The 26,845-nt window shown below is 38.4% G+C and overlaps 1 protein-coding gene across 6 annotated transcripts in view; it reads left to right on the top strand.

Annotated features, from left to right (window-relative positions):
* Positions 1–26,845, top strand: part of MAP2K5 (mitogen-activated protein kinase kinase 5) — a 142,214-nt gene that overhangs the window by 81,997 nt on the left and 33,372 nt on the right. For 5 of the 6 annotated variants that reach the window (XM_052808881.1, XM_052808878.1, XM_052808876.1 and 2 more), the window contains 3 exons: positions 5,607–5,636; positions 18,707–18,733; positions 19,044–19,076. In XM_052808881.1, the coding sequence (XP_052664841.1) occupies positions 5,607–5,636; positions 18,707–18,733; positions 19,044–19,076 (90 nt within the window). The remainder of the gene's footprint in view (positions 1–5,606; positions 5,637–18,706; positions 18,734–19,043; positions 19,077–26,845) is intronic. The other variant, XM_052808877.1, reaches the window with a different exon arrangement.

Raw genomic sequence — 26,845 nt, 5'->3', positions numbered from 1 at the left:
AGCTTTCCTCACTCTGAGGCCTTTCAAGGCTTTGTTCTTAAGCCCCAGACACTTTGGAGTGCAGCTGCAAACTATAGGCAGAAGATTAAATTAATTTGTAACTCTTTTTTTGTCCTGCATTACTAAATCCTGCACATTTAATTGAAACCCTACTTCAAGATGCTTTGTGTTTCTGTTCTTCTTTGTTGTCAGTTTAACCTCAGAAGCACTTTAATGCTGGTAAATTGCTGTTATATCCTTTTGGATTCTTTTTTTTTTTTTTTTGTTTTAACTGTGCAATAAGAGGACAGTGAAATTGATATTAGAAGGAAAGAAAAAAAATCTTAAGAGTAGTTTTTGAGGTATTTAATATTTATTAAGGTCCATACCCTGCAGAGTTTCAGGTGGTTTTAAGCCATCTATCTAGGAATGTATAAATTGGTCTTGGAATGAAATTTCACCTAGGGAATTTTATGTTATCCAGTAGTTAAGTCTGATTTTTAAAGTTTCCTGTGTCTGAATGTTCCGAAGTGGTGGCTGCTTTTCCATAAAATGAGGGTTTAACTGCAGTGCACAATCTAAATGCAAAATCCTTAGATGGAAATTTAATTGTGTAAAATGTGCACAAGGTAATTAAGAACAAATTTTAGAACATTTCAGACTATAAAGTCCTCCTTCAGCTAGATCACTAGCGATATTGTAAGTGCTTATTTTCAATTTGCAGTTATGCTGAGAAACATGGAATGTGTCTAAATTAAGAATAAAAACATCCCATGCTTTTCAGTATAACTGTAAATTAAAAAACAACTTGCACAACATAGACAATAATCTAAGTAGAAGTCTTTATTGCATGAGTGTCCTAAAAATATGTTTTGAACTTCCTTCCTTCAGTCACTTTCTGAACAGGATACAGACCAAGTTGCTATTGTAATTCTTATTAACAATATAAAGGCAGGCAAGTAAAAAGGGATGTAGAGAAAGTGGTTTGTTAGTGAGGATTTCTGGATTTCCATTTTCAGTTCCAAAATTGTTAATTACATTATTTCAACAAGTCATTTTAATTTTGTGTTCACTTACCTGCACATTAAATGTATGTATTTGAGAACAGGTTAGAGTTGCTTTCCAGCCCTTCTTGTGGCTGCTCAGTACAGAGGGTTTGGGCACCTGCCTCTACCAAAACTGCCTGCCTCATGTTCTTTTTGCTTTCCCTTATGTGTTTTTATATATAGTCTGATAAAAAATCAGCATATATGCACACTGTACCTCTGCCTGTTATTTAATAATCTGGGATTATTTCTCAATTTATCAAGTACTGGTTTAAAATCTGATGGTGCACCCTGTACATCCATCTGCACCTCTGTCCAAGTCTGGGGGAAGGCTCCTACCAGGTACTTGCACTTGGAAGTGCACATCATTTTTCAGGACACAACCTCACTGAACACCATAAGGTGAGCTATTGAAGTGCTCTGATGGGCTACTTCTATGTCTAAGAAAGTAATGGTTTTAAAAAAAAAAAAAAAACACACCCCCAACTCCCCCCTCCAAAAAAACCCCCTACACAGACATGTAGTTGCTCTAAGGTAAAATGGTGTAGGAAGGTGTTATTCTGACATAATTCTTGCTGATATGGTCTGATTCTCATTTATATTTCCATACCATGCTGGGATTGCAATTCACTGGGCCTTTTTCAAATGATTTTTTTTACAGTTCTTGGGTAGTGGGAAGGTATCTGTAGGGAAATGAAAACCAGCTCCTTGGAGTTTAAGCATTCCTTTCTCCCCTCCTTGATATCCAGAGCTACATAAAATACTGATCAGTTCCCAAACCTAACTAGTGTGAATGGAAATACCGTGTTTTTGTTATAATGCCTTAAAAATAAAATGGCAAGTCCCCAGGTTTCAGTGTGTAAATGCAGAGGAGATAAGTTTTTGACAGTGTGTTACTTTGGTAGTTTACATTTTTTTGTATCCTGCATTGGGCCTGTGCTGCATATGTTTATATGACTTCCTTGAGACAGATGATAGAGAGTATGAAAATCCCTTTAGTGAAGCTCTAATCTGTTTGTTTTTTGTGGATTTTTTTTCTTTACTTTAACTGTGACACTATTTATAAATCTAAATCTACATACAGAGGTCATTGGTTGGCTGAACTTAAACCATTTTACTTAGTAAATTTAATTAAGAAAATACAGTGCAACTCATAAGCAAATGAGTTTTTCCTAGTTTTAAACCAAACCACCCTCTTGAGTGCTGATTGCCTTGCTCGACCCCTGGTGATATAGAAACAGGCAAAATTAAAAAGGACATTAAAGCTTCATTAAATCTGAAACACATTTAGTACAGTGACATATCTGCGGGCTATTTCAGGGAAGATTACATACTCTTTGGTAAGTTTCTTAATTTATAATACCTTGACAATCTTGCAGGGAGGAAACAACTCTGACGAGATGAATCGAGTGATGGTTCAGGGGGATGCAGAACTGGCACATGATCTGTCCGTGGCTGTATTGCTTTGCAGTTCTCGGTCAAGGAGCAGCTTCACCGAGAAACGTGTTTCTTTTTTAAGAATCCCCAAAGAACTTGTTCCTGATGCATTTCGGGTTCTTCAGAGCTCATTTATACACCCCGTACTTATGTCTGGCAGAAAACTGCTCTTTCCCCAATTATTCTGCTACCTTTGGAGCCCCTGCTGAGGTGTGTGGTGGTCAGGGAGAGGAGTCATCAGTGAGAATGGAAATGCTTAGTTTGTAACTCATCATCGAGGCAGTGGCCATTTTTCTACTTAAATAAGACCTGCAGAATGATGCCCTGTGCATATAGCCATAATCTTCTTGTTCTACAGTGGGATAACTATTACATTTCTACAAGTCTGTAGCTATTGTAATGACCATTCTTAAGTCAGTAGTCATTGGAAAAATCAGGATTTCTTCTAATTCTGTTCATGGAAAAGTGTTTGACATTTATAGGTTTATTTCTAGGCATTTATAGGCTATCACAGCAGCAGTGCTTCTTAGGCTCTTGAGCAGTTCTTGGAAGTTAAGGATGGTCCTCCCAAAAGAAGAGAAGATGAAAAAGGGTATGTTTTAGTAGCTCCTGATCCTTAAGACGGAGCATAACAGAAAACATAGGGTCTTTGCTTAACTGTTTAGCGTTGTATTTCAAAGCCTGCCATCAGAGAGTGACTGGAGTGACACTCTGAGCTGGGGGAAGCTGTGAACCAGACACAAGTGATAGAAGAGATGGCAATCAAGCCTGCTTGGCTCAGGTTGTTTTGTTATGGGGATGAATTTGCTGCAAAGAGAAGCACTGCACTCAGCGCTGCACCAGAAACAAAACTGAAAGGCAGAATTCACCCCAAAGAGTTGAGTTGTAAAGGCAAACCTGGAAGACAAAGCACAGAAGAAACCCAAAGGAGGAAGCTAGCTTAAATTGGATCGCTTTGGAGAACCTGAAGAGATCTTACTTGTCTTGTCACCTTAATGTTGTTCCCTATTCCAGTGTCTCTTGTAAGCCTGATTTCTTCTATATTATGTAGTTGTTGGTCTTACAAACTAAGCAAACACAGTGATGCCCAAATGGAAGTCTAAAGCAGATCACAACTTTCAGAGAGATGAGTGGCACAATAGAAATGTCTCAGAAAAAATGCATGTGTTATTGCTAGCAGGGCTCCTTGCTCAACACCATACTGATACAGCAGACCATAATAGCTCCTCCTCAGTGACTATGCAAACTCCCACTGGTGAGATATTTAGGAAAGTTTGGGGTGATTTTTCAGTGATGCGTGGAAGTGTAGATACACAGTTCCTATAACTGTGATGTGTCTGTGCAGTAAGTAAGCGTTCAGAGATAGTGTACAAACTGAAAACTGTACAAACTACAAACTGATAGTGTACAAAGCCCCTTTAGAACCAACTTGATATGTCTGTAGATTTTTCAGGACAAATACTATCTCAATATTGCGAAAGCTTCTTTTAAGAGTAGTCACCAAAAAAGTTGTTTCACCTCTTTGGGTTTCTCTTGCATGCCTCTCTTACACAAATGCTTCAAGACCTACTCTGCTTTTGTAGTGTCTTTCCTCTGAGGATCTGGAAGAAGTTTTTGCTAAGAAAAGAAGTATTTGCTAAAGCTCACAGCCAAATGGCTAGTACCATACTAGGTTTGGGCAGCAGCTGGAACTGCAGAAAGGGCACCATCTCTGCTGTTTTCTGGTTGCTTCTACTCATGCTGTCAGCTTCTTCTCACCACCTTCTCATGACCTTTTCCTGAATTGGTGAGGCTTGAGTATGTCTGCTGGTCTATGCCCCATCAGTTCCCCACCTTGCTACAGCTCTGGCTATACCTTATTGTTCATATTTGGGATAGTTTTGTGCTGGCAGCCAGGCTGAAATTTCATCATAGGTTAGCACAGCTGCCTCAGCTGCAATCTGGCTAGGTCAAGTAACCACAGCACTGAGGAGCTCAAATATTGGGGGCAATACAGGTGCCATGAAAGAGCTTTTGCCCAGCACTGACGCGTGGTTTAGCCTTTACAGTACATGATACGATGGCTTAAACCTTCAGCATTAATGCTGTTACTCAGTCTGATGTCAATATACCTAGTTTATCATGCAGACAAATCAATGATAGTAGTGCATCCATAACCTTTTTAGTAGACCTCCTTCTGAAGGTTGGTAAGGGCAGGATTCATGAAGATTAACCAGAGTGTAGGGAAGCTCATCTGACTATGGCTCCTCTGTAAACCATGGAGAGAGGTGGGCTTATCCAGAAAGCAGGTCAGAACAGAGCTGCTCTGAATGCCCTTTTGGAGGAGTCTGTGTCAACTCTGAAAACCCTTATCCTTCACTGAAGAGCAGACAAAAAACCTTAAACTAGTTGTATTTTGCTGAAATCTTTTCCAAGGTTCAGAAGATAGCAAATGGGAAAACCTAAAGTCTGGTACAAAGAATTTATCATGGAATATTTATTAGCTATGGCATTATGGCAACAGTAGTACTGTTGTTGGGTCTAATACTGGTACTAGCAAATACTCTAGTAATGCATCAATTGACTTACAAAACAGTGTGGGGAACAAATCCAGTTGATATCGTATGCAATTGAAAGTAGATCTGAAGAAAAGACGAAGTGTCTTTTTGTGGGTGCCATGATCTCTCTCCAGATCCTGCTCACAGGGTCCTAGCTGGGTTTGACACTGATAAGGAAACAAACCTCAGCTATATAACCCAGATTTTACTCTGAGCCAGTTAAGGAAGGACTTTGGAAGTTCAGTGCATGCTCTATAATACCTGTTCATTGCAGATAATTATCAGTAAAGGTCAGTGTCGTTGGCCTCACTATTGAGGCTGAACTGGTTTAATTTAGAGTCCTCAGGAGCTTGGGCATCAAACAGTGTTACTGAGTGGTACAGACAAAAGAGCTTGAGAAATACAGAATTACTCAGAAACGTAGAACAAGGGGTAATTGTTGTGAATGACTCCATCCTAAATACAGCTCTTTGTGTGTTTTCAGAATTACTTTTGCTGACATTTTCCAATTTATGCAATAGTAAGAGTTGAGTACTTTTCTCTGTTTAAGAAAATGTGCCCTCCATGCAAATCTATATAACTAGACAAATATTATTTCCTTTCCCAGCTTGCTCTTGGGAGGTTTCCATATCCTCAGGTAAGATTGTTCATTACTGCTGTTTGCCACTGTGACATTCATTCCTATGTATGAAGGTGCAGAGAGCAATTGTGAACATTTGAGCCACATACAAATAAATCTGTCCTGTTAAATTGAAAAGTGGTATCTTGAAGGAGTAATTTAGAAGTCTCTATTGATTTTTTTTTTTTTTTCCTTCTCTTTTTCTCTCCTCCAAACTCTAGATTTTCTTTCCCTGGAGACAATGAAAATTATGATGATGTTAATGATTGTTTTGTTATGAGATTAAAAAATAATCCAATATGTACAACAGTGCTTTTGAAGCAGGAAAGTGTATCTGTTCCTTTTTTATATTTTAATTTTTAACTCCAATTTTGAATTATGGTACGATGGTCTAAAATCTTCTCAAGTCAAAAATATAATGTGAATGGAATACTTAAGGGAGCTCTGGATTCTCCTTCTAAGAGGACCTAATATTAGTATTTTATTTAGATACTGGCATTTTCTAACTTTCCACTGACCTAACTCGGTTTCATTGAAGTTGGTAGTAAAACTATTTCCATCTTCAATGGCAATGGTTAGGCCAGTGCTGAGCCCTGCATTACCACGTAGTATTTTACTGTGTATGCTTGAAAAAACATGAGGCTCTGAACAAAACAACCAATCCAGAAATAGCTTTGATGATTACTTTAAATTCTTATTGCAAGATGGATGTTAGAATTCATAGTAACAAACTATTCTGTAGTTCCTCAAATTATTCTTTCCTGCGAGAGGGGAAAAAGTGAAGTGTCCAGGGACTAAAATGAATTATTTGAATGTGGTTTTTCTGTTTTTGTATGTTTTATGAACACTGTTTTCTGCATCTTGGTCTATACAGATCAGAGTGCCTGGAGGCATGTCTGATTTAAAGGTGGTGTTGGTCTGTGCTCTTTAAGCATCTATTAACTTACTATTATTATGCAAATAACTGTTGTAATACACATACTAATTTATGCATGGTTAGATTATGCAGATGCCTCACAAACATGGTTATTGAATAATAGGCTGGGACTCATTCTCTCTCCCATTTTTAAGCTGTTTTAAGCAAATTCTCCTGACACTTTTATGGACTTGCAAAGGTTTTGCATATGTACAAATATACTGATTTTTCACTTTCTCATCTCCTATGGAAAATGTTTACTGACTGAGAGAGCTGTAGCTGGTTAGCAGAATGTACTTTGCGTATTTTATCCATATTTTAAAACGTACCCCTCTCCTTTGAAGAGGGGATTGAAAAAGAAGCTCTTGTGTTGAAGTGTCCTCCATACATTGGCGTACTCACTTGTGCTCATTGAGTGTCTTGATATTCATTGTAGATGGTGTATTATAACACTAAATCGAAGTGACGTGGGATACAATTTCAGATAACCCTCTGTTCACAGGAGTGTTGGAGCTTGGGGAGAGAAGTTAGAGCGCATACATTATGTATGATTCTCAACAAAAATTTGTTTTCTGAATTGGGAGCAAAACATGATTGCTAGTTTAAGATCCTTTCTGCTATTCTAATTAAAAAAGCAGATCGGGTTTGTAAAAGAATATTTGGCAAGTCAGTAGTCCATGAAATTGTATATATTTTTTAATGTAAAACAGTTGAGGAGGTGAAACTTTAAAATGTAGCTATTAAGCTTTTCAAGAAACTGCTTTTCATAAGGATTTTTATGTGAAGAATATGTATTTTAGACAAGTACTTACATAGCTGGTCACAAGAACCCTTAGAAACCTGCTCTGATTAGGGGCATAATTAGTGGTTGGGGTTTTTTTTAATGTCTAAATATCTATTCATCTCCCTACATAAGGGCTTGATTCTGCAGTCACTCATTTGAGTAAATCCTCCTCACTTCAGTGGGCTTATTCAAATGAATGAAGCTAATCATATGTGTGTGTGCAGAATTTGTCCCTAAATAACTTGGAGTTACTTCTCTCTCAAAATGGAAAGTATGGATACATGTCTGAGGACACCTGAAATTTCCTGCAAATGAATGTTTGTCTCCAGCTGTAGCTGGAAAAAAATTTTTCTTTTTCCTTTTTCTCTCTTTTTAAGACACAGACAAATGGTGTGTGTAAATTCAGTTTAAATGAATAAGATTTATAGGGGGGATCATTGCAGTGTGGAAATTCAGGACTCCTGCAAGATGCCAGTAAGACTAAAGGATGATTTTTTTTTTTCTGGCCTTTAGTAGAATATTTTAATGATAGAACTTAGCACTTCTGATTTTCCACATCTTTTATAAGTGTTTATTTTGCTAACACTTATTCATCACGCTATCATTATATAATCTTATGTTCACAATAAAGTCTTATTTTGAAAGCACTTAAGCGTGCGAGCAACTACTCATGTAAGTAAAGTTGTGTATGAGTGTGTTTAGAGTTACTGTAAATTTTTTTTTGTCTTGATATGCACCTAACTTCATAATCTGTAGCTAACTGCCAAAGGTAGCAATTTGAACAAGGAAATAACAAATAGTACTGATCAGAACAGACTTTTCCACTACAAAAACTTTGCACAGGAAACTCTAATCCTTAAAATGTAGTAAATTTCTAAACCTGTTATGGTTTTCATGGTTTTGTTGTTCGTTTTCCAGGCATGGTGTTGCAGTGTGCTATTGCTTGCTTGCTGTAATGTAAAACTCCTTTTGGAAGTAGTAGGATATGACACTCATAGGATTTTCTGTAGATACAAACATAAGCGCTTAAGGGTGTATTCTTCTCCTGATGTGTTTGCATATCTCTGTTAAAATTAACAGGAATGGTGCATGCGCTCACACACACACACACACAAAATACTCTTTTGAATAAAGTTCTTTCCTACGTAAACATTTAAAAAAAGAAAGGAAACCCTTTTCACCAAACCCGCTGGAGTCCATATCCATCCAGCTTTTTCAGTGTCTGAAGAAGGCACATAGGGAAAATAAGTTTCAAATTTCTTTTAAAAGTTTAACCTCAATTTATGTGATTTTGATTTTACGTGTCTGTGCAGAAAGAACTATAAAAAAAAAAAACCAAAACCAAAAGGCCATGGTACCTCACAGTATATTTAATTAAATTTTAAGTTGGAACCCCAAAGATGTGCCGTGGCTGAACAAACTGCAAGACGTACAGTTAATCACATAGATTCAAATTCAGTATATTGTATAAAAAAATGATGGGGGCAATGACTTGTTTAATGATAATGCAGTTTAGGAGAAATAAAAAGAATTGCCCACTAAATAGTCTCGGCTTGCAGTCAAACTTTATACAAAGCATGACGTTAAAAGGGTGCCGCATCCATTAGGGAAATATTCCAAAGAAACAGGCAGTACTGAGCTGCCAGGGATTTAATAAGCTATAGGAAAGTGTGGATTATGATGACTGTATTTAAGATATTTTTGCATTTAGAGAAATGTTTTCCTTCCTTTGCCTACAATTCCAGGCCTCCCTTAATAAATTACATGAAAATGACCTGAAGTTTGGGGAAAAAACAAAACAAAACAAAAAAAAACCCCAAAAAAACCCAAAAAAACAACCACCCTGTCCCCCGTTCTGCACCCACCCATCCCACTGCTCCCCCCATGCCCCCCCAAATCTGAGCAAATACTGCCCCTGGTATTGTAAAGCTTTGAATGTTTTCACACCCCATTAATTTATTACTTCTCTTTCCTCATCTTTAAATTTTTTCTTTTTTTTTTTTTTCTTTTTTTTTTTTTTTAAATTCAGACTCCCCGCTGCTACAGCGATTTTCATCTTGTTGTTAATTTTCCCTGCTCCATATGGAGCTCCAGACATTTCACCTGGAGGCTGTACTAGATTTTGCTGTAGCGATCGCACTTCCGGAGGCCAAAACTGTCATTTAAGGTTCCTGGTGCATCTGTCTACGCCAGGCTTTTCACTGGCACCAGGAGAGTGTGAATAACAAATTGGATGCACCTGAGATTCAGATGATTAGTGTGTTTTGTGAATCTGGGTGACTTGTAAGCAGATAGCTGTAGGGATGGGGAGGGCTAAAGAGCTACCCTGGGTGAATCTGTGCTCACACCTTGCATTTGGGATGTGCGGGAAAAGCGCGAGCATCCCGGCAGCCTGAACGCGGAGAGTAACAAATATTTCATCCTGCCTTGTCATTGATTAGAAAAGAGCCTTTAATTTCATTTCACCCCATGTTGTGATTAATTTGCATTCTTTGTCAGAAGTTAATGGAGTTTTTTATGGTTCACTCTGAAATCCTTGAAGACATCAGAGTTGATCTGATGTTTATACAACCGCCAGCGGAATTTTTTCATTTGATTGATGGAGAGCTTGATGTTATTCCAAACGGCTTTTTAAGCTGTTTTTAAGAATTATTTGAATGAAATGCAAGCAAGATATTGTTATAACGATCAAGATTATCTGTTAAAAATCTGTTTCAAATAAAGAACATGATAAGTAGAAAAAAAGATCAAAAAGACATGAGAAATGATGAATACAGAAGATGGTATTTGTTAAAATAGATAATCCAAGGATTCAAATAAGTTATTTTAAAATGTAGTGAAAGTAAGAGAGACCTTAATTTAAGGGTTGGGGTTTTTTTAATATAAAGAGTTTATTTTTGCAGCATGATAAATAATGGGAATGAATTAGTAAAGAATTTAGTTACAGTTAGATTTTCTCCTTCATTTTTTTATGCTCCCAGCTTTTTCACCTTCGTTTTACCAGCAGCGTGAGCACAGAGCGCTGGTGTCTCTAACTCGGAGAGACAAGACTGTCAGGCCTGTTAGTTCAACAAAATGATGACATATTACTCGTCTCAAGGAAGAGGCATTCTTAAATCCCACTGCAAAGAAAACATAAGTGGATAATAGGAAATTTTATAGCCCAAGAAAGCGCTCACTATAGACTTGCCATTGGTTTGCTTTATAAGAAAATATACGGGGGGGGGGGGGGGGGAAACCTCAGTGAAAGAAAACGGCTTTTTGCTCCTCCTGTTAGGGAAAGGTTTTTACTTTTACCAAACCCCAGCATATCAAAAGCATCAGAGAGATGATGCAGAATATGCTGCGTATGCTGGGCCAGATCCTCAGCTGGAGCAAATCAGTTCTGCTGCTCCGGGGAGATCAGGGGACAATGCAGACTTACACCAGCTTTGGGACACGGCTCTTCTTTTCAGCAGGAAAAGCTTTTGCAAATTTTTTTCTTTTTTTTTTTTTTTTTTTTTTTCATTTCTGATACCAAAGCTGGGGGTTTTTTGCAAGATTTTGTTTTTATCCTTTCATCAGCAAATTCTACCCTCGCTGTGATTTCTGCAAGTAAGATTTAATTATAGGTCAAAAAGCTACTGTGCAAGCGCTTCCATTTAAAACAGATTAATTTATTTGCTGTATCTTAGTTTGCTAAATAATTGCATGGTTTTAAATGAAGCTGCTGCTTTCTGATCCCTGTATTAACATGGTCTAAGATTCTTTTTGTTATATGTAATCCATACTATTGACCAAATTTGGCCTGGTTTCATTTAAATGTAAGCAGGTTGTCAAGGAAAAAAATATTTAGTTTAACTTGGCATGTAAAGTAGCCATTTTACTGTTGTTTTTTCAATTGACAGAAACATCCTTTAAGCATTCATTTATTTTGTGAGAATAAATTGAGGGTTGGTTACAGCAAGTAAGAAAGAAAGAAATGTTTTTCTTCCACATATATCATTATATCTAACCATTTAAAAGACGTTAAACACTGTTCAAATGCTAATGCAAAAATAGTGAATTAAATTATTGTATGATATCTTAAATATGATAGATTTGTGCAAATATTTTTGCTTTTATAATATATTCCAGAAATCACTGACAATATTTTAAGTCATTTGCTATTATTTTAAACTCTTACCAATTTCTTAACATAGGTTTCACTACATATATCATTCGTGAGATAATATACTTCAGATACATTTTGCTTTATTTTTTTTTCTCCTTAGCCAGAAATAAGTTTGAACTTAAATTTGATTTGTCTATTAGAAAGTTGCTGTAAAATTTGAATTTAGTTTTAGTTTTTCCAGAGGTGTTTTCTTTTTTGAAAATGGATAGATTTTAGAAAAAAAAAATCAGTTAGGAATCTGAAGTATAAAGACAAATTTATATGATTTTATTTTAATCTTCCTATCTGTTTGTTTGGGTTTTTTTTAATGTAAAATTGGTGGTTGAATAATATGGTCAAGATTGGAAATGCAGGTAACTAGTAAATCCTGATTTCATAATATGTTTTTGTATGGTTTGAATAGGTTTTAAGAGTGGATTATTAGCTTATGATCTTGAAAGACTGATTTTTTTTTTTTTTTTTTTTTTTTTTCTTTCTAACCCTATCAATTTCAGGCAGTCTGAGGGACCAGAGGTTAGGCTATGTTTTGTGACCAGCATTCCAGGAAGTGTTCTGTTCCGCTGTCTTGTGTAAAACCTCATACCTGGTCGTGCTGACATCAGCTTCAAACCTGTGAAAAGTTCAATTTACTTCTACAAAGTGGGAAAATTAACTACTACAGATAATCATCCATGGGTGCATCTTTGGGGTCAGGATGTAAGTTTGTGTCTTCCAGTTAGTTACGGCATTGTCACCGTTCACAACCTGTGTTGAATAAGAAAATGGCTTAATGCAACGAGCCCTTTTGTTGCTCTGTGCAGTTATTACCTCGCCTTCACAGCACAGGACTGACTGTGCCAAGACCTTTGTGACTGCAGAAGTTGAGCGAGATCCTGAAATGAAATGATGTTTGTTGCTGTGAGAGCTACTTATTGGGGGCGGGGGAGAAACATGCAGGAGGAAATACTGAAATCTCTTCAGAGAGGTTTTTGCAAATATATAAGGAACTCCTGCATGAGTTGGTGCTTCTGTGGAATGGGAGGTGTTGCTGTGGTGCTTGGAAGGAAAGGTCCCTCCCAGTTACAGTTCCTGCAGTGGATGCCTTTGAGTGACTTGCCTGAATGAAAATTTAAACCTGGGAGATCGGCTCTCCCTAGGAAGAAAGCTAGCAGTAGGAGGATTGATTTGTTTGGTTCGTTGTTTTAGGTTGCCATTTGCAAACTGTCAGCAAATATTGGATTTACTGAAAATTTACATCTTCTGTGCTCTGAACAGGCTCTCTTGGCTGGGATAAGGAGGAGGCATGTTTCCTCCCAAGTCACCGAACTGGAGACGAAGGGACAAGGGTACAGTGGATCCCTGCTCCGTTTTGCCCATTTCCTTACCAAGGGTGCACCTGTAAGAGTTCGGAAATGAATTGTGGCTCTTGGCCTGTTTGAGGAGCGAGGGTACCTGCTCCTCATGGGTCTGTGACGTTGTGAGGCACTTCTGGAGGTGGTCCCAACGTTTGCTCTTCCCTAAGTTCATAGACTGGCAATGCCAGAGGCTAAAGGCTGTGTTTCCAGCATGACCTGTAGGAGCACACAGCACGCACAGCCATCTTATCCTCCTGGGCTGGGTGATGGTTGCTCAACGTAGTGAGGAGCCCCAAAGGCCAGAATAAGAGTGAATGATTTTGAGGTCTAGGCAAGGGTTTCCTTTCCACGGCAGCCGTTCTTCTGCCAGCCCCGTGGAACCATGGGTTTAATTTGTGAGAGAGTGCAATGGTACCTGCAGTGGGCAGTCGAATTGACATAGGAGAGGATGCTCATTGCATAGAGTGGTGCCTCAACCCACGCAGCACCTCAGTTTAGTTAGAAAACACCACTCATATACCCAAGTTTTTGTTGCTTTGGGTTATTTCCTTTCAGATGTCCCTAGAATTGTGTCATCTGTAGCAATCACAATTGATTTTGCAGCTTGTCGGAGAAAGCTCAGGATTTTTCTAGATGCCTTCCAGTGACAGGTTTTAGTAACTGTCATTTTTACCTGTTTCTTATCAAGCTGGAAGGGACTTGCAGTGGTGTGCTTATGAGGAGGGACAATCCTGATGGATATTCATCTGCTGTTGAAGAGCAACGCTTCTGGTATTAGAGGCTCTTTTGTTTCCTTAGATGATTTGTTCCTCTGCTTTATTATTAGAAAGGTTTTCCTCGCTGCAGGGTATAGTGGTAGTTGTGTGCGTAACGAACATGGAGGAGAGATGCAGGAGGGTTGTTGGTTATGTCATCCTTGCTCTGCCTTTAGTCTGAAGGTGCTCGTTCTTTCAGTCTCTCTTTTCTAGATTTCTGGCTGTTCTTGTGGTTTTTCTTCGAACTTTCTCCAGCTGGCCCACAGCTCCCTGGGGGGGCGCACAGGCTCAGGCACAGCTCTCCAGTGCTGCATGGAGAAAAGATAACCTTGTGTGTCTTCAGACTGTACTCCTCCCTCGGCATCCCACTGTGGTGTTTGTCCTTTGGGGTTTTTCGGAGGAGGGGGGTAGCCTCATGACATTATTCCTGCTCAGTTGTGATCGGTTTTCCTCTTCTGTAGTGTCCTCTAGGTTCTCCTGGTATTCCTCTCTATTACCACGGTGGTCATTTCACTAAACTTGATAAACGTGGGTGACATTAAGCAAGAACTGGTTAGAACTAAATCCTGTTCCTTTATTTGGTTTCTGGCTGACCACCCTTTGTTCTACTTATTGCACTTTTTGTGATGCTTGAAACAAGGTCTTAAACAGCAGTTTGCTAAATATACTGTCTTTCCTAAGAGTTGCTTGTCCCACATTCCTGCTGACTGAGGAATGTGTTATCATGAGCATCCTGGTCCTACTCCAGTGTAGTACTTATTGTTGGCTTCTCACACTCCCTCCATAATTTCAACAGTGTGTAGTTTTTCATGCCCACTTTGTTGAATTGTGTTACTAAACTCTGGTAAACAGATTTCTGTGAGAAGTGGCTGCAGTTCAATGGTGGATGAAATAATCTCTTTATATAAATTTGTTTGTAGACCTCTGGGAAAACCAGCGTAATATAATTGTAAGAATATATTTAATATTAAGCTTGTTGTGAATTGTCTTTTTTTATTAGCTTGAAATTATTTTTATTCTTTTTTTGTCCTCTGGTTTGTGACAGTGATTGAAGTTTGCAATTTGCAAAATCCACAGATTGGGATGGGGGGGGATGTTGAGAATGTCAGGAACAAGTTAGGGGGGTCAGTCTTACTGGCTGTGGTGCTTTGACTTCTTTCAGAAGTACAACCATTCAATTTTGCCAGACTTTGTAACGTATGTCTGAAGATCATGCTTTCATTCCAGAGGAAGAATAAAACCCATGGTGGTGAACACCACATGGAAATGCAGTACACTTACATATTCCTCTTCCATTTATATCAGGGCAGAGACAAAGCAAGTGTGCATTGGTCATTTGTCAGTAGGAGACAATGTTTGTAGTTTTGGCTGTTCAATAAAACTTTAAGCCTAATTTGTAAAGATAAAAAATAAGGTATATATACTTTTTAAATCCACAGTTTCCTGAATTAGGAAAATAAATGTTCTACTGTGAAGCCTCCCTTAAAAATCATAACTGTATGATTTGTTGGTATATGTATTTTTCTATTAAAAAAAAATATCACTAGCTTGAAAAGCAGTATATATGTAAAGAGAAAATTTGTTAACTGATATGGGAAGATCTAACCCTGGGTCACCTGCAAATCTCTCAAACAAGAGCTGCAGGGCAAGTCCTAATTCCAGAGAGTAAAAGCGAAAATTAAAGCTATAGCTAGTGACTCCTCTAAGTTACCCGGGGTGGATTCATTTGAGTTTCGTTGATTGTGCTTGTGAATATAATGTGAAAGGGATGGTAGAGGTCTTCTCAGCCACTTCCCGTCCAAAGTATCTCCATGGAGACAGAAATATAACCTGATGGTCTGTCAAAAGTTGCTTTTCATAACCAGAGGCATTCATTAAATAGTAGATGAAGCAGGAGGCAAACTTTTGCATTTTTAACCAACCTAAAAAAAAATGCCATTTGGAGAATGTGCTTTATGGAGTAGTTTATCCAGATACCACTGATATTTCATGACCTGAGAAGCAGACTGTTAATGTGATAGATTTATTTATCGTTTGCCCTGCTGCTTCAAATTATAAACTATCACATGCAGTAAGTACAGAAAAAAACACAGCAAATACAATACAGATTCAAAAATTTCAAATAGCTGATCTAATTCTGCAAATTCACACAATTTTGGTTGTATATGAAAAGCTTACAAAACCTTCTGACCAGCTGGGTTTTCCAGCGATGAGCAGGTCAGGGACTTACATGCGTTCTTCTGGCATGGCTGAGGGAGCGTGTTGGTGGTGAAAGGCTTAAAGTGACTTTTCTGAGACGAGATGTTTTAATGAGTGCATCAAAGCGTTCCTCGATACTCTTAAAATGCATTGTCTTCCTTTCAAGCAGGGTTTTCAGTTGTGTCACTGCAACCATTTCACTATTTGAAATTCTTCATGGAAAGTATAAAAACATGACAGTGCTGGTCTCCTTTCTGATCCCCGAGTTTTCTGAGCATTGCACAGGGTAGCGACATGCCACATGCTCAAACTTTTGAGCTGTGACCACTGCGCTTGGATCCCTCAAGACGAACCTGCCTCCTAGACTTCTTGTCTCCCAGTAGTGCATGAAAACCAGACGGTTAGGGGAAGAAAAAAAGGAGCATGGGTGAACAGGAAAATAAAACATTTTATGTTGAGTACTTTTAAAACTGTTCTTAATGTGCTATAAAACTGGATGCTTCACTTTTTCATGAACTGTGTGCAAAAGGAGAAGCACTGACTGTAAAGTTGTCCTCGGTTAGGTTTGGTTTATAGTTGCAGAGGCTGCCCAATAATGTGATCTTGGAAAAGGTAAACAACATAGTTTTAACAGTGAAAAATATGCCTAATATAAATACAGCTAAGTTCATTGCTGTTCAGAACTTGAAAAATACGACTGTAACATTGCATTTTCTAGCGGAGTTAACAGAGGAGCACAGTGCAGCCTTACAAGCAATATATCCGAGACAGAGAAAATAGGTAATACATCTAACTGGGGAGTCTCTGTGGCATTCTCATAGAGGAAGGCACAGTAGCTTTATTTAATTGAGAAAATGAATCAATTACAATGATGTTGCATCATCAAATGCAAGGGAAATAGCAGATATGTCATTACATTGGGTAACAGTGTTAAAAAGTAATTGAGTGTCTTAAGCATTTTGAATCAATTCCAGGTACTGGCACAGCTACCTTAATGCAAAATTTATGAAGATGATCTCAAAATAATATGTCGCCATCAAAATTGTGTAATAAAACCCAGTAACAATGTGCGTGTGAGCGAGGACACGTCTCTCCCTCTTGCAGAAGCTGGGCCTGCTGCTCCAGCAGAGAGTTGCAGTGTCACAGGAAGAATTCTGTAATACTTCGGTTTGTGTTGCTTTATTTTTCATTAGAAGCACTGAGCACTTTTATTAGAAATAATTTTTTAAATCTTGTTCTGAAATGGGATGTAATCATATCTGTGTTGGGGCTACTATGTATGATCCTACCTCTATTCCTTTTCATGACAAGACCTATTTTTCCAGTAAGGAAATGTGACTGATACTCTGGATGAAAAACTGAATCGCCTGTTCATGTGCGCTAATCTGAAGGAGCTCCAAATCATCCCTATTGAATAAGCTGAGTCTATTTTGTCATGTAGCATCTGAAAGTGAAGTACGAAAAAAAGACTTTTTATACCCACAGAATATTTTGCTTATTAGCAATAATGCAAAACAGCAAATTTATTCTCTTGAATTGTAATAGATTGACATTGACCATTACAAAATATAATGGGCTACTGCTATCTCTTTTATTATTTTCTTTTCTTCCTTGGAAAAAATAGAATTATACGCAGAAACTTTATGTGTGTATTTGTGCGCTACCAATACAATAATGAAAGACTTCATGTGCATAATACCAGCTATTTTCTTGGTGCTAGTTTTCAACCTCGTCTATGTTACATTTTACTACCTGTAAAGTATTACTAGAGGATCCTGCCTCTGGCTGGGTATTGGGGGAGATCGCTTCCAAAGCTGATGGCAGCCCTACAACATTCATCATCATGGCACTACACAACAGAGAATATTAAATGTAAGGGGCAAGCCAAATAAACTGTTAGAACAGAAGACAACATTGTCACTAAGGACTGCATTCTGTTTGCATTGCGAGCATGTTGGGTTGCAAGCAACTTTGTGTCTGTTTAGGAAAAATACGCTATTAATTATCCATACCCATTAGAAATGGTATACATATACAAATTATCAGAATACCAGCATCCCTAAATTCAGTCAGATGTTTTGCATTAAGTACCTGCTCTGTGCTTTGTATTTAATCATTTGTATTGTAATTCTGCCTTTGTTTCTTTTTGTAATCAAAAGGTGCTTTGCCAGTATGGGCCAGAATATTTTGTAGCTCTCTCTAAGCAATTGAATGGTCTGTTACTACAAACTGTTAATTAATTTCCCAACCAAACTGATGTTAAGAAATTTAAGAAAGGCTCAGAGGTGACTGATAACAAGTCTTTGCCATTTAAAACAATACAAAGTTCATCAACCTTTCCAGCCTCACAGATGGCAATGCTCTACTTCTAGTCAAAGTAAAACTGGGTTGGAATATATAAGAAACTTGGGTAAAAGTGGAGTATTAAAGGCTTTCCTGAGCAGCGGTAGATACTTCAACCACATAATTAAAGTTTTCTTCACAAAAAAAGGATTGTGAGCAGAGTCTGGCAGTAATCCAAAATTCTAATTTCTGACTATGATTTAATTTCAATTTTAAATAAATCGGTTTTTAATTTAAAAAGAGTGAGCTTCATAACATTAGCAATGATTGCAACATTAAGCCCAGTGTTCACAATCTAGCAATATAAAACATTATTTATATCTGAATCGTAAACAGCCTTTTGAAATGGATTATGGTTTTTCTTCCTATTCTAATACAACCTGGAGGGTACTAAAAAGTGTTGTGTGAAATTAACATTCTGCTGACTTTCGCCTATAAATGAGAAGCGAGCTATTAACATTTGTGTATTTTCATTATGTAAATTGTGTTAACACATGCCCACAAATTGCCACCAGCGATGCAATAATTTTCTCTCAGTGATCATAATGTGTCCAAGTGAGTCATTTTGATTATGACATGCTAATTACATATTGCCTTTTTTCAGATTCAGAAAAACCAGGGATCTTTAATGGTAAGCTTTATGAGTTCAGAAAAAAATTCACTTTTCTTTTTCCTGATGGCTGCTTCCTCTGCATGCTTGAATGCCTTGTTTTAAACTTAGCAAATTGCATTTTGAAGAAAATGCAAACCTTTAACTGCCTGTATTAGATTAGGTACCATTAGAAATAATAGAACATCCTGAGCATCAATGTTTTTATAAGAGTTTGCTGCTGTTGATTAATCTTGCTATATTTTATTGCATTAATGATTTTTTCTTTCCACTCCACTGTAAAGATATTGCATATAGGCTAATACTTTTTCCTCTCTTCTTTCCATTGCAGCCTCTCCAGTTATTGCAGTGCATTGTTGATGAGGTGAGTCGTCGTCTTATGTGCTTTCACTCCTAAAGTCATTCCTAATGGAGTGGAAAGCTTATATTTTGTTTCCTAATGAAGCACAATGCCCAACATCCTCAGAGCACAAGTTGCCTTGTGCAGCTTGGAGCTGTCGAACATGAACTGGCCTTGTCCCACTTTCTGCTGTTTTTCTACTCTTAATATTGAGTCTTTGAAAGACTTGCTCATCTCAAAGGCTAGTCCTTTTAGCTATTTAGGCCCTAAAGCCTCAACCTCACCGTGTGAGTTGATCCTCTGCATTTGCCAGATGAGTTGGAACAGAGACATTCAAGTGGGAGCAGACTTTATAGTGGGCATATTTAATGTGGCTTAGATAGGCAAAAATGGTGTTTTGACAAGGAGAGAAAACCAAAGTGTGAGCAGGAAAGCATCTGAATGTCATCTAATCATTTTTATTTAATCAGAAGGGCAAAATAAAAAGCCGAGATGCAGGAGATCCAGCTGTGAACAGCAGACTGAATTGGAGTGGCTAACGTCACGTTTCTCAGTTGAAACAATTCTTTGCAGCTCCCGTCTTCCTTCCCAAACTGAGGTGTAAGCAGGGGTCCCAACTCTTGACAGTAAGGCAATAGCCAAGGGCAGTCTGCTGTCAATTTTGCTTTGTTTTTAATGTTTAGTAAAATGATGATGATGATAATTGGGAAGTTTGAACAAGAAAAAAAAAAAAACTTTTTAAAGACTTGACTCAACCTCTAGCAGAATGTCATTGCTGGCTCATCAGGTTGGAGTCGTTGGGTGTTGACGTGTCCATTTAGACCATTCAGCTACTTCCAACCTGTCCTGTGTAACATGTTTGTTTAGCTTGAGGTAAGCTCACAGCCAGTGTGATGCCCAAGTACTCTTATCTTGGTTGTATCTCCATCTGTTAACTGCTACTTGTATGAACTGCTAAACCTGCTGCTCTTACCTGTGGTGAATGCTTTTGTCCTTTTATTAGAGAATGACAGTGGCTTAGCTGAACTTCTTTTAAAAAGTGACATTTGGGCCTTGAGGGATGCAGTTAAATTAAAATGAACAAGTATCCTTTGTGTAAAGGAAAGAAGTTCTCCTAGTCCTCCAGCAGTGCTAGCTCTTCTACCTGGCTCTTTATGGTGGTCTGGTTCTTTGGGAGGTTTTTAAGCAATTCTGTTTCTTTCATCTTTTTCATCCATTGTTACTCCTGTTACATACATCTTTGGTCGAGGTGTGGAAATTCCATAGCACCAATGCTGTATATACCAGCAGCAAAAGGCCATCTCTATTCTAAAGAAGTTAAGTTAAAGATGCTTGTATTTATACTTGTGTTTTGCTACTGCTTGACAAATTACCTCTAAATAGGCTGGTACCAGTGCCTAAATCTAAGCTCACTGTTCTAAAACACAGCCCTAAAGATCTGCAGATTATGGTAGACCTTGCAGCTTTCACATCTTTTCCTCAAGATCAGAATTGCTCCAGTCTTCTTACAAAAACTTTAACCAAGGAACTTTGTACAGACTATAAACATCTGAGTGCTGAGCTAGCTTTAACGTTAGCATTTTGTTATTTACTTGTTTTAACTCACTTTATGTTCTGCAGTATGCCATGGAGCCATCATTCTCCTGAGGTGGTGGTTCAGAGTGCACTGTGCTCGTGGGCACGTTAAGACTTCAGGTTACAGAGCATAGCTCAGCTGAAAGTTCTTTAAGTGCAACTCGCTTTGTTTTGCAACACACTCGATGTCTAAATGGAAGTTGCATGCCATAACATTTAGAGCCTGGGGGGAAGAGGAGAATGGATTGGCTCTGTAGTGTTATTTGCTCGGTACGTGTGTATTGTTAGGGGGTCATTTAATAAGATATATAGCGTTTAGATGGTGGCTGCCACACCTGGAAGTGCAAATTCTTGGCATGACGGTGTCTTGGAGGACATTTATATTAAGGCTTATTCTGTTCTAGCTAATGGGTAGCATTGACTTTAACAGATCCTCCTGCCACCTCCAGCCCTGTCCTGTGTACAAAGACCTCAAAGCAAAATGTGTTTAACTTGTGACTATGTTTTTTTTCCTCCTCACTTTGTCTTCCGTAAGATGTGCCTCCTGGGGAGTAACAGAGGGACCTGCTTATTTGGCTAATACACACTCTTCCTTCTACACAAGGACCTTTTGAGAGGGAAAGTCTCTTTACTCTCTGGTACTGTACAGCTGTTGTTGCTACCATGAATATTAAGGATTAGAAATGCTTAGTGTTGTAAGACTGATTATTTTGGGTCAAATTTTCCCCTTGGCTGTAAGGAGGTCCTAAAGCTCACAGGAGGTGGGAACCAAGCCTCTCCCCTGCAGCTGTGCTGTACAGCCTGTCCCCATGGGAACCCCCAGACACTGGTGCAGAATTCCCCACCTACCTTAATGACGATCAGAACAGCAAGGAGTGACGATCGGTAGCTTGCCTATTCCTGCAAACAGATAGGGCACAGCAGTGCTCCCATAATGGCAAAGCTTCTGGATGAGCCATAGTGTCATAGGATATGGGAGGAACAGATCTGCAAGGGTGCGATCAAGCTGCCTCAAGGATCTTCGGTCCCCGTGTAGCTTCATGCCACAGTAATAATTTGCTGATGTTGTTGCACTTGAAAACTCTGGGTCTTTTTTCCCCTCAAGTCCCTTAGTGTGTCTTTTTGTGTGACAGACAATGGTTTGGACTTTTGGCTCCTAAAATTGTGATTAAACAGCGCTGTGGAAGAGAGTGCTTCTTGAAATTGGGTCTTTGCTGGCAGCATGCTTACCCCAGTCTTTCCCCTTTAGCTGGAGCCAGCTAAAAACTCTGGAGTCTGATATGGGAGAACCTAGAAGATTTTAAAATGATGAAGTGGAGACCTTGACTCTTTATGATAGTTGCTTGTTATATTGGTAGTCATTGGGTTTTGTAGAACTGTTCCACGTTCCACCAAAACACAGCAGGAATCCAAAAGTTAATGTTCTGTTCATTCATAATCATTAGTTTGTAGGATTTATTGATGGCTGAACTAGTTAAGAGGTTGCTTCTGTATTATGTAGGTATCATGGACTTTTCTCAAACTCTCTAAGGTGGTGCACTATGGAATAAAAACAGTCCATGGGAGTTTTTAGATGTCCTGCAGTAGTGAGATTTTTGGAGCTGTTTTTAAATTCTTGGTGAAATATGTGAGGCATAGCAGGTCACTTTGGCAGTTTAAAATGTCCATTTGTTCATTTTCTAGGACTTAAATTTACTTGCAGAAATTCTGCAGAATGAGTAAGTGATTTGAGAAGCAGGATAATTGTAACAAAAAATGTCAGGCACTGTTCTTCTTCTCAAATCACAGTAAACTATGCCTGACATTTTGTTGTTGTTGTTAAATTATGTTATTGGGCTTTTAATGGCATTGGTTCTGGGACTATTTTTTTAATGTCAAAATTAGTGAGGAGCATTGTGTGAATAGGAGAGATGCCTGCCAGGACCTTTATTTTTTAACATGTGGTAACTTATAGTGAAATCTGATCCAGCTACAAATAAGACACGCTCATTTAAGCAACAGTCCTAATCGTAGCAGCATCTCCCACCATGATAAGACTCCTGCTTCTGGTGCAAAGATGAGGATAGAGTAATTGTTAATGTAGTTCATCCTGCAACACAGCCAGCAATAAAGGCAGTCTGCTGTTATTTGAGAGCAGAGAGTAATTTAATATTCTAGCACTCAACTTAGTTTGTCTCCAACTCACCGAAATGTTATATGGAAAGCACTGAGCAGTGCAGATGAATCCCTATTGAGAAGGACACGCATCGCTTGCTGTGCGCGCGGTCTTTCCAGAAACACTCCAACATGAAGGAGAATGGAGTCCTGCTGGAAGCAGGAGCCATTGCCTGGCTTGGAAGATGTCCTAGATGTGGCCCTATGTTTCATGATCATGCAGCCAAAGAATTTGCAATGCAATCTACTCAGCAATGGGATTATGCTTCAAAAGCACTAGGTGCATTTTAAAAAAAAAGTTTTTGTCATCAGAATCTGTTCCAGATGATAATTTAGAAATACAAACAACAGACCCCCAGAATAATACCATTAATGTTGCAGACCCCAGAAATGATGCATTGGAGAAATGCAAGCCACCCAATTTCACTTCGTAGGTTGACTCAGAAACCTAAAGATTGCAATAAAATCAGTATGCCTTTTAACCTTTCTTGCTGCTGATGGTCTCAGAATGCCTCCCGTGATTTTTTTTTTTTTTTTTTTAAGCTGACAAAAAAGTCTTTACTGTTCCCTGCTCACCTTCCAAATCTCCAGCAACCTCCCAGACAACCTACATGGTCCAGTTAAGTGTTCTCTTTGCTGATGTCTGCAAGAGTCACTCAATAAATCAAATTCCACTTCCAAGCAGAGATTATGAGAACCATAACCTTGATTATAACTATGCATTTTCCTTTTAATGCACTAGAAAATTTTCCATTTAAAAGGTAAATGAGGGTGTTCTGAATTTTCAGTTTGGTAAGCCATGGGTTACTGGGTTCTGTGACTGCAGCAAAACGGGGGGTTAGGTTTTCAGGAAAATCAGAGCTCTGATCATAGTGTATTTTTGCATTCCTGCCAGTCAGTTGAGAAGTGGCATTGTTTTCAGGATTCTTCCAACCTGTAGTTACTTATTTCCCTGTTATCTTGATGTCAAAATGTATTACATAGGAAATTACTGTTTAGTTACTTCCTCAGCTGTTTTCCAGATGCAGTATTTCTAAAACCTTCTAAAAATGTCATTTTTCCTGATTGCTAGTCAGATCAGCATTTATTAAAACACCTAGATGATTGCAGTTTGTGTATGAATATCCCAAAAGGCCAAACCTGACAGCTCTGTGTTTTTCAGCATGTCAGCTTCCCATCCTTTCAGTCGCGTGGTTTTTGGCTTTAGAGTTCTCTGCTCTGCATCCAGAGAAGGTTGGAGAGACAAAACTTGCACTGTGGAATGCCTCCAGTAGGCAGTTCTCCTGACTTAAGCAACTCCTTTAAATTTTCCTTAAGCTCTCCAGGGCTATTTTGTTTGACCTTTATTTAGTTAGAGTATCCCTTCTAGGAAAGCAATTATTGCCAGCCCCTTGGGTGGTTGCTGTAAACTGGGTTTTGCTGTACTGGAGCAGTTGTGGTCACAAGCTCTGTAGTTAAGCATCAGCTCTAGTTTCTAACCCTTTCTTCTTCATAACCTGAAATAAATTAATTTTGGTTTCAAAGTTTCCATGGTTTGTCTCAGTGTAACAGTGACTTAGGTGTTGGGTTTGGCTTTTTTTTTTTTTTTTAAATGTATAGAATTAGGGAGAGAAAGAACTTGATTTTTGTCCATCAGTTTTTGTTATTGCAATTACGTTAGAAGCTTGAGGAGTGAAGACTTTCAAGAACAAATCCTATTTTTACAAATAGGAGGCAGCATTGAAAAACCTGCCTATTTTGATGAGTCGGGCAGAAATTTAAAAGAAAAATTAATTAGTCATACTCATGAATCCTTACTCTGATAGCTTCATGAGTAAGTAGTGAGAAGCTTTCCATGAGTTTCTTGAGCATTTCTGTTAAGTGCCCCCACAGAGATACTCAGTCTCACAAGACTGCAGTTTAATCTAGCTCAAGGACTTTACAAACTCCACAAATCAAAGACCTCTTTTTTTTTCTTTTTAAATTCGTACTCTAGAAACATTTAGCAGCATCCGTTAACGCTAGTGTAGTGTTAATGCTGAGCTATGAAGCATTTCAGCATCAATAAATTTTCAGATTTTCCCATGGAAAAAATAGCTTGCACTTAATACATGTATCCTATATAGTTGTTTCTATTCCCTTCTTTTTTTACCTGGTTAAATATATCCATCTATTTATTGCTATGGCATAGCCTTAAAAATTCACAGGATGTTCAGCTTGATCAAATAACAATGAAGACCGTTGCCTCTCAAGTGTTGAATTTCTTAACCTTATGCATCAGTGCTACATATTACTATTTCTATAAATAAAAATAAATAAAATAAATATAAAAAAAAACCAAATAAAGTAAAAAACTCCAAAGGCTCAGAATGAAACCAGACTTTATTTTTTCTTTAGGAATTTCACTTTAGATTCTCAGGTATTGATTTAAATGTATGAACACCTATATTTAACCCTGAAAATTTCCAGAGTTTTGAAGATTTCCATGCAAGAGAAACTAGTGTTAGGACGTACACACGTGTGTGCGCATGTGTACACAAACCCACCATAATTTGTCCTGTGGATAAGTTGTTTTAGGGTATACTTTTATTGAGACAGAAACTCTGACCTTACTAGTGTATGAGATTCAGAGACTTGTATAGGAACAAGGTAAAACCACAGGTAGGAATTGCTGAATAATTACCTTTAGACCAACCTGAGCAAGAACCTTCCCAAGAGGGCAAGCTCATTTAATGGTTCCTAAAACTCAATCTTGTGGATGTCAATGGTCATGCTTGATTATTTGCAGCAGTGTTTTATGAAAAAGCAATAAAAATGCATTGGGAGTGTACAGAGGAAAAAGGGAACAATAAATGGTTTTAGTTTTTCAATTGAGTCCCTTTGGTGTGAACAGGTAGAGGCTACCTTTCATGCTGCTGTGCCTTAGCTATTTGAAATGTGCGTATGTGTGTGTATCTACCCAAAACACTGCTGTGCTCTGCTAGCTTATGATCGACAAGAGACCAGCAATGAGAGGAAAAAATTCTTATGTTTGTTTTAGAGAGAAAGCAATTACAGTTACGGTTAAAGGATTAACCTGTTTTTCCAGCTACCTGTACGCTTATCTGCAAGGCCCTTTGGAGAGCCACACTAACGAGTACAAAGCTTGGCAAGAGGTAGAAGATGTCATGCCGTACACTCTAGATTATTCCTGATGTTAATTACACTCTTCCACTTCTTTTCTTCCCTCTTCTGGGGTCTGAAAACTGTCCCACAGTAGCAAATGCTGCAAAAGCGACAACTGAATAGCCCCAAGTATACACTAACTTATTTAACCAGAAATGTCTGCGTGCCTTCGGTGCGAATGTAGGTTACGCATACGTGGTAGTTTCAGCAACTTGGGGAGCAGGTAGCACTGCTGAGAGAATAGCTGGTTCTCACGTGATTTGAGGTGTTAAAGGTAGGCTGAGTGTTTTGGTGGATAAAACACTGGCCTTTCGACCTTGCTTCCCGTCCAGCTAGAGATCTGGAAATAAATGAGTTTACTGCTGACACTCCAATCCCAGCAGACGAAACTTCACACCAAAATGCGCCCACGTATAATTTGTCACGTTTGGCATCTGCTACTAAGAAAAAGAGCAAGAAGCGACCTGGCGCAGAGATGTAATCATCTTTCACCTTCCTGCTGGGGGTGGGAGTATAACAGGGACAATCCAGAAATGCTTTCAAGTCTGGGCCTCTGAGCCACCTCCAGACATCGCTGTCTTCTGCAAACTTGTTACTGGTAGGAAATCACCTGCCATTAGGTTTGTGCAAGGCTTTTGAAGTAGATTGGCTAGAAAGTCAGAAATGGATTTTTTTTCCTTTTTTTTTTTAGGAATGTTGTGAAAGAAAGTTGTCCTTGTAAGAGTAAATCTGAACATGTACAATACTGTAATTTGCTGGTCTCGTTGAAACAGCTCGGTAACTGCAGTGCATTTGTTACATGTAATTGCACCTGGCAGCATTTCTGGTGCATCTAAAACTTAAGTTTGTCTGAAAAAAATCACTATTTGGCCACAAAGTAAAATGCAACTACTGTATAAAAATATGTGTATTCTTTGAAA

The sequence above is a fragment of the Harpia harpyja genome, chromosome 14 (assembly GCF_026419915.1).
Source record: "Harpia harpyja isolate bHarHar1 chromosome 14, bHarHar1 primary haplotype, whole genome shotgun sequence".
Taxonomy (NCBI): Eukaryota; Metazoa; Chordata; class Aves; order Accipitriformes; family Accipitridae; genus Harpia; species Harpia harpyja.
This window is presented reverse-complemented; position numbering and strand designations above follow the sequence as displayed.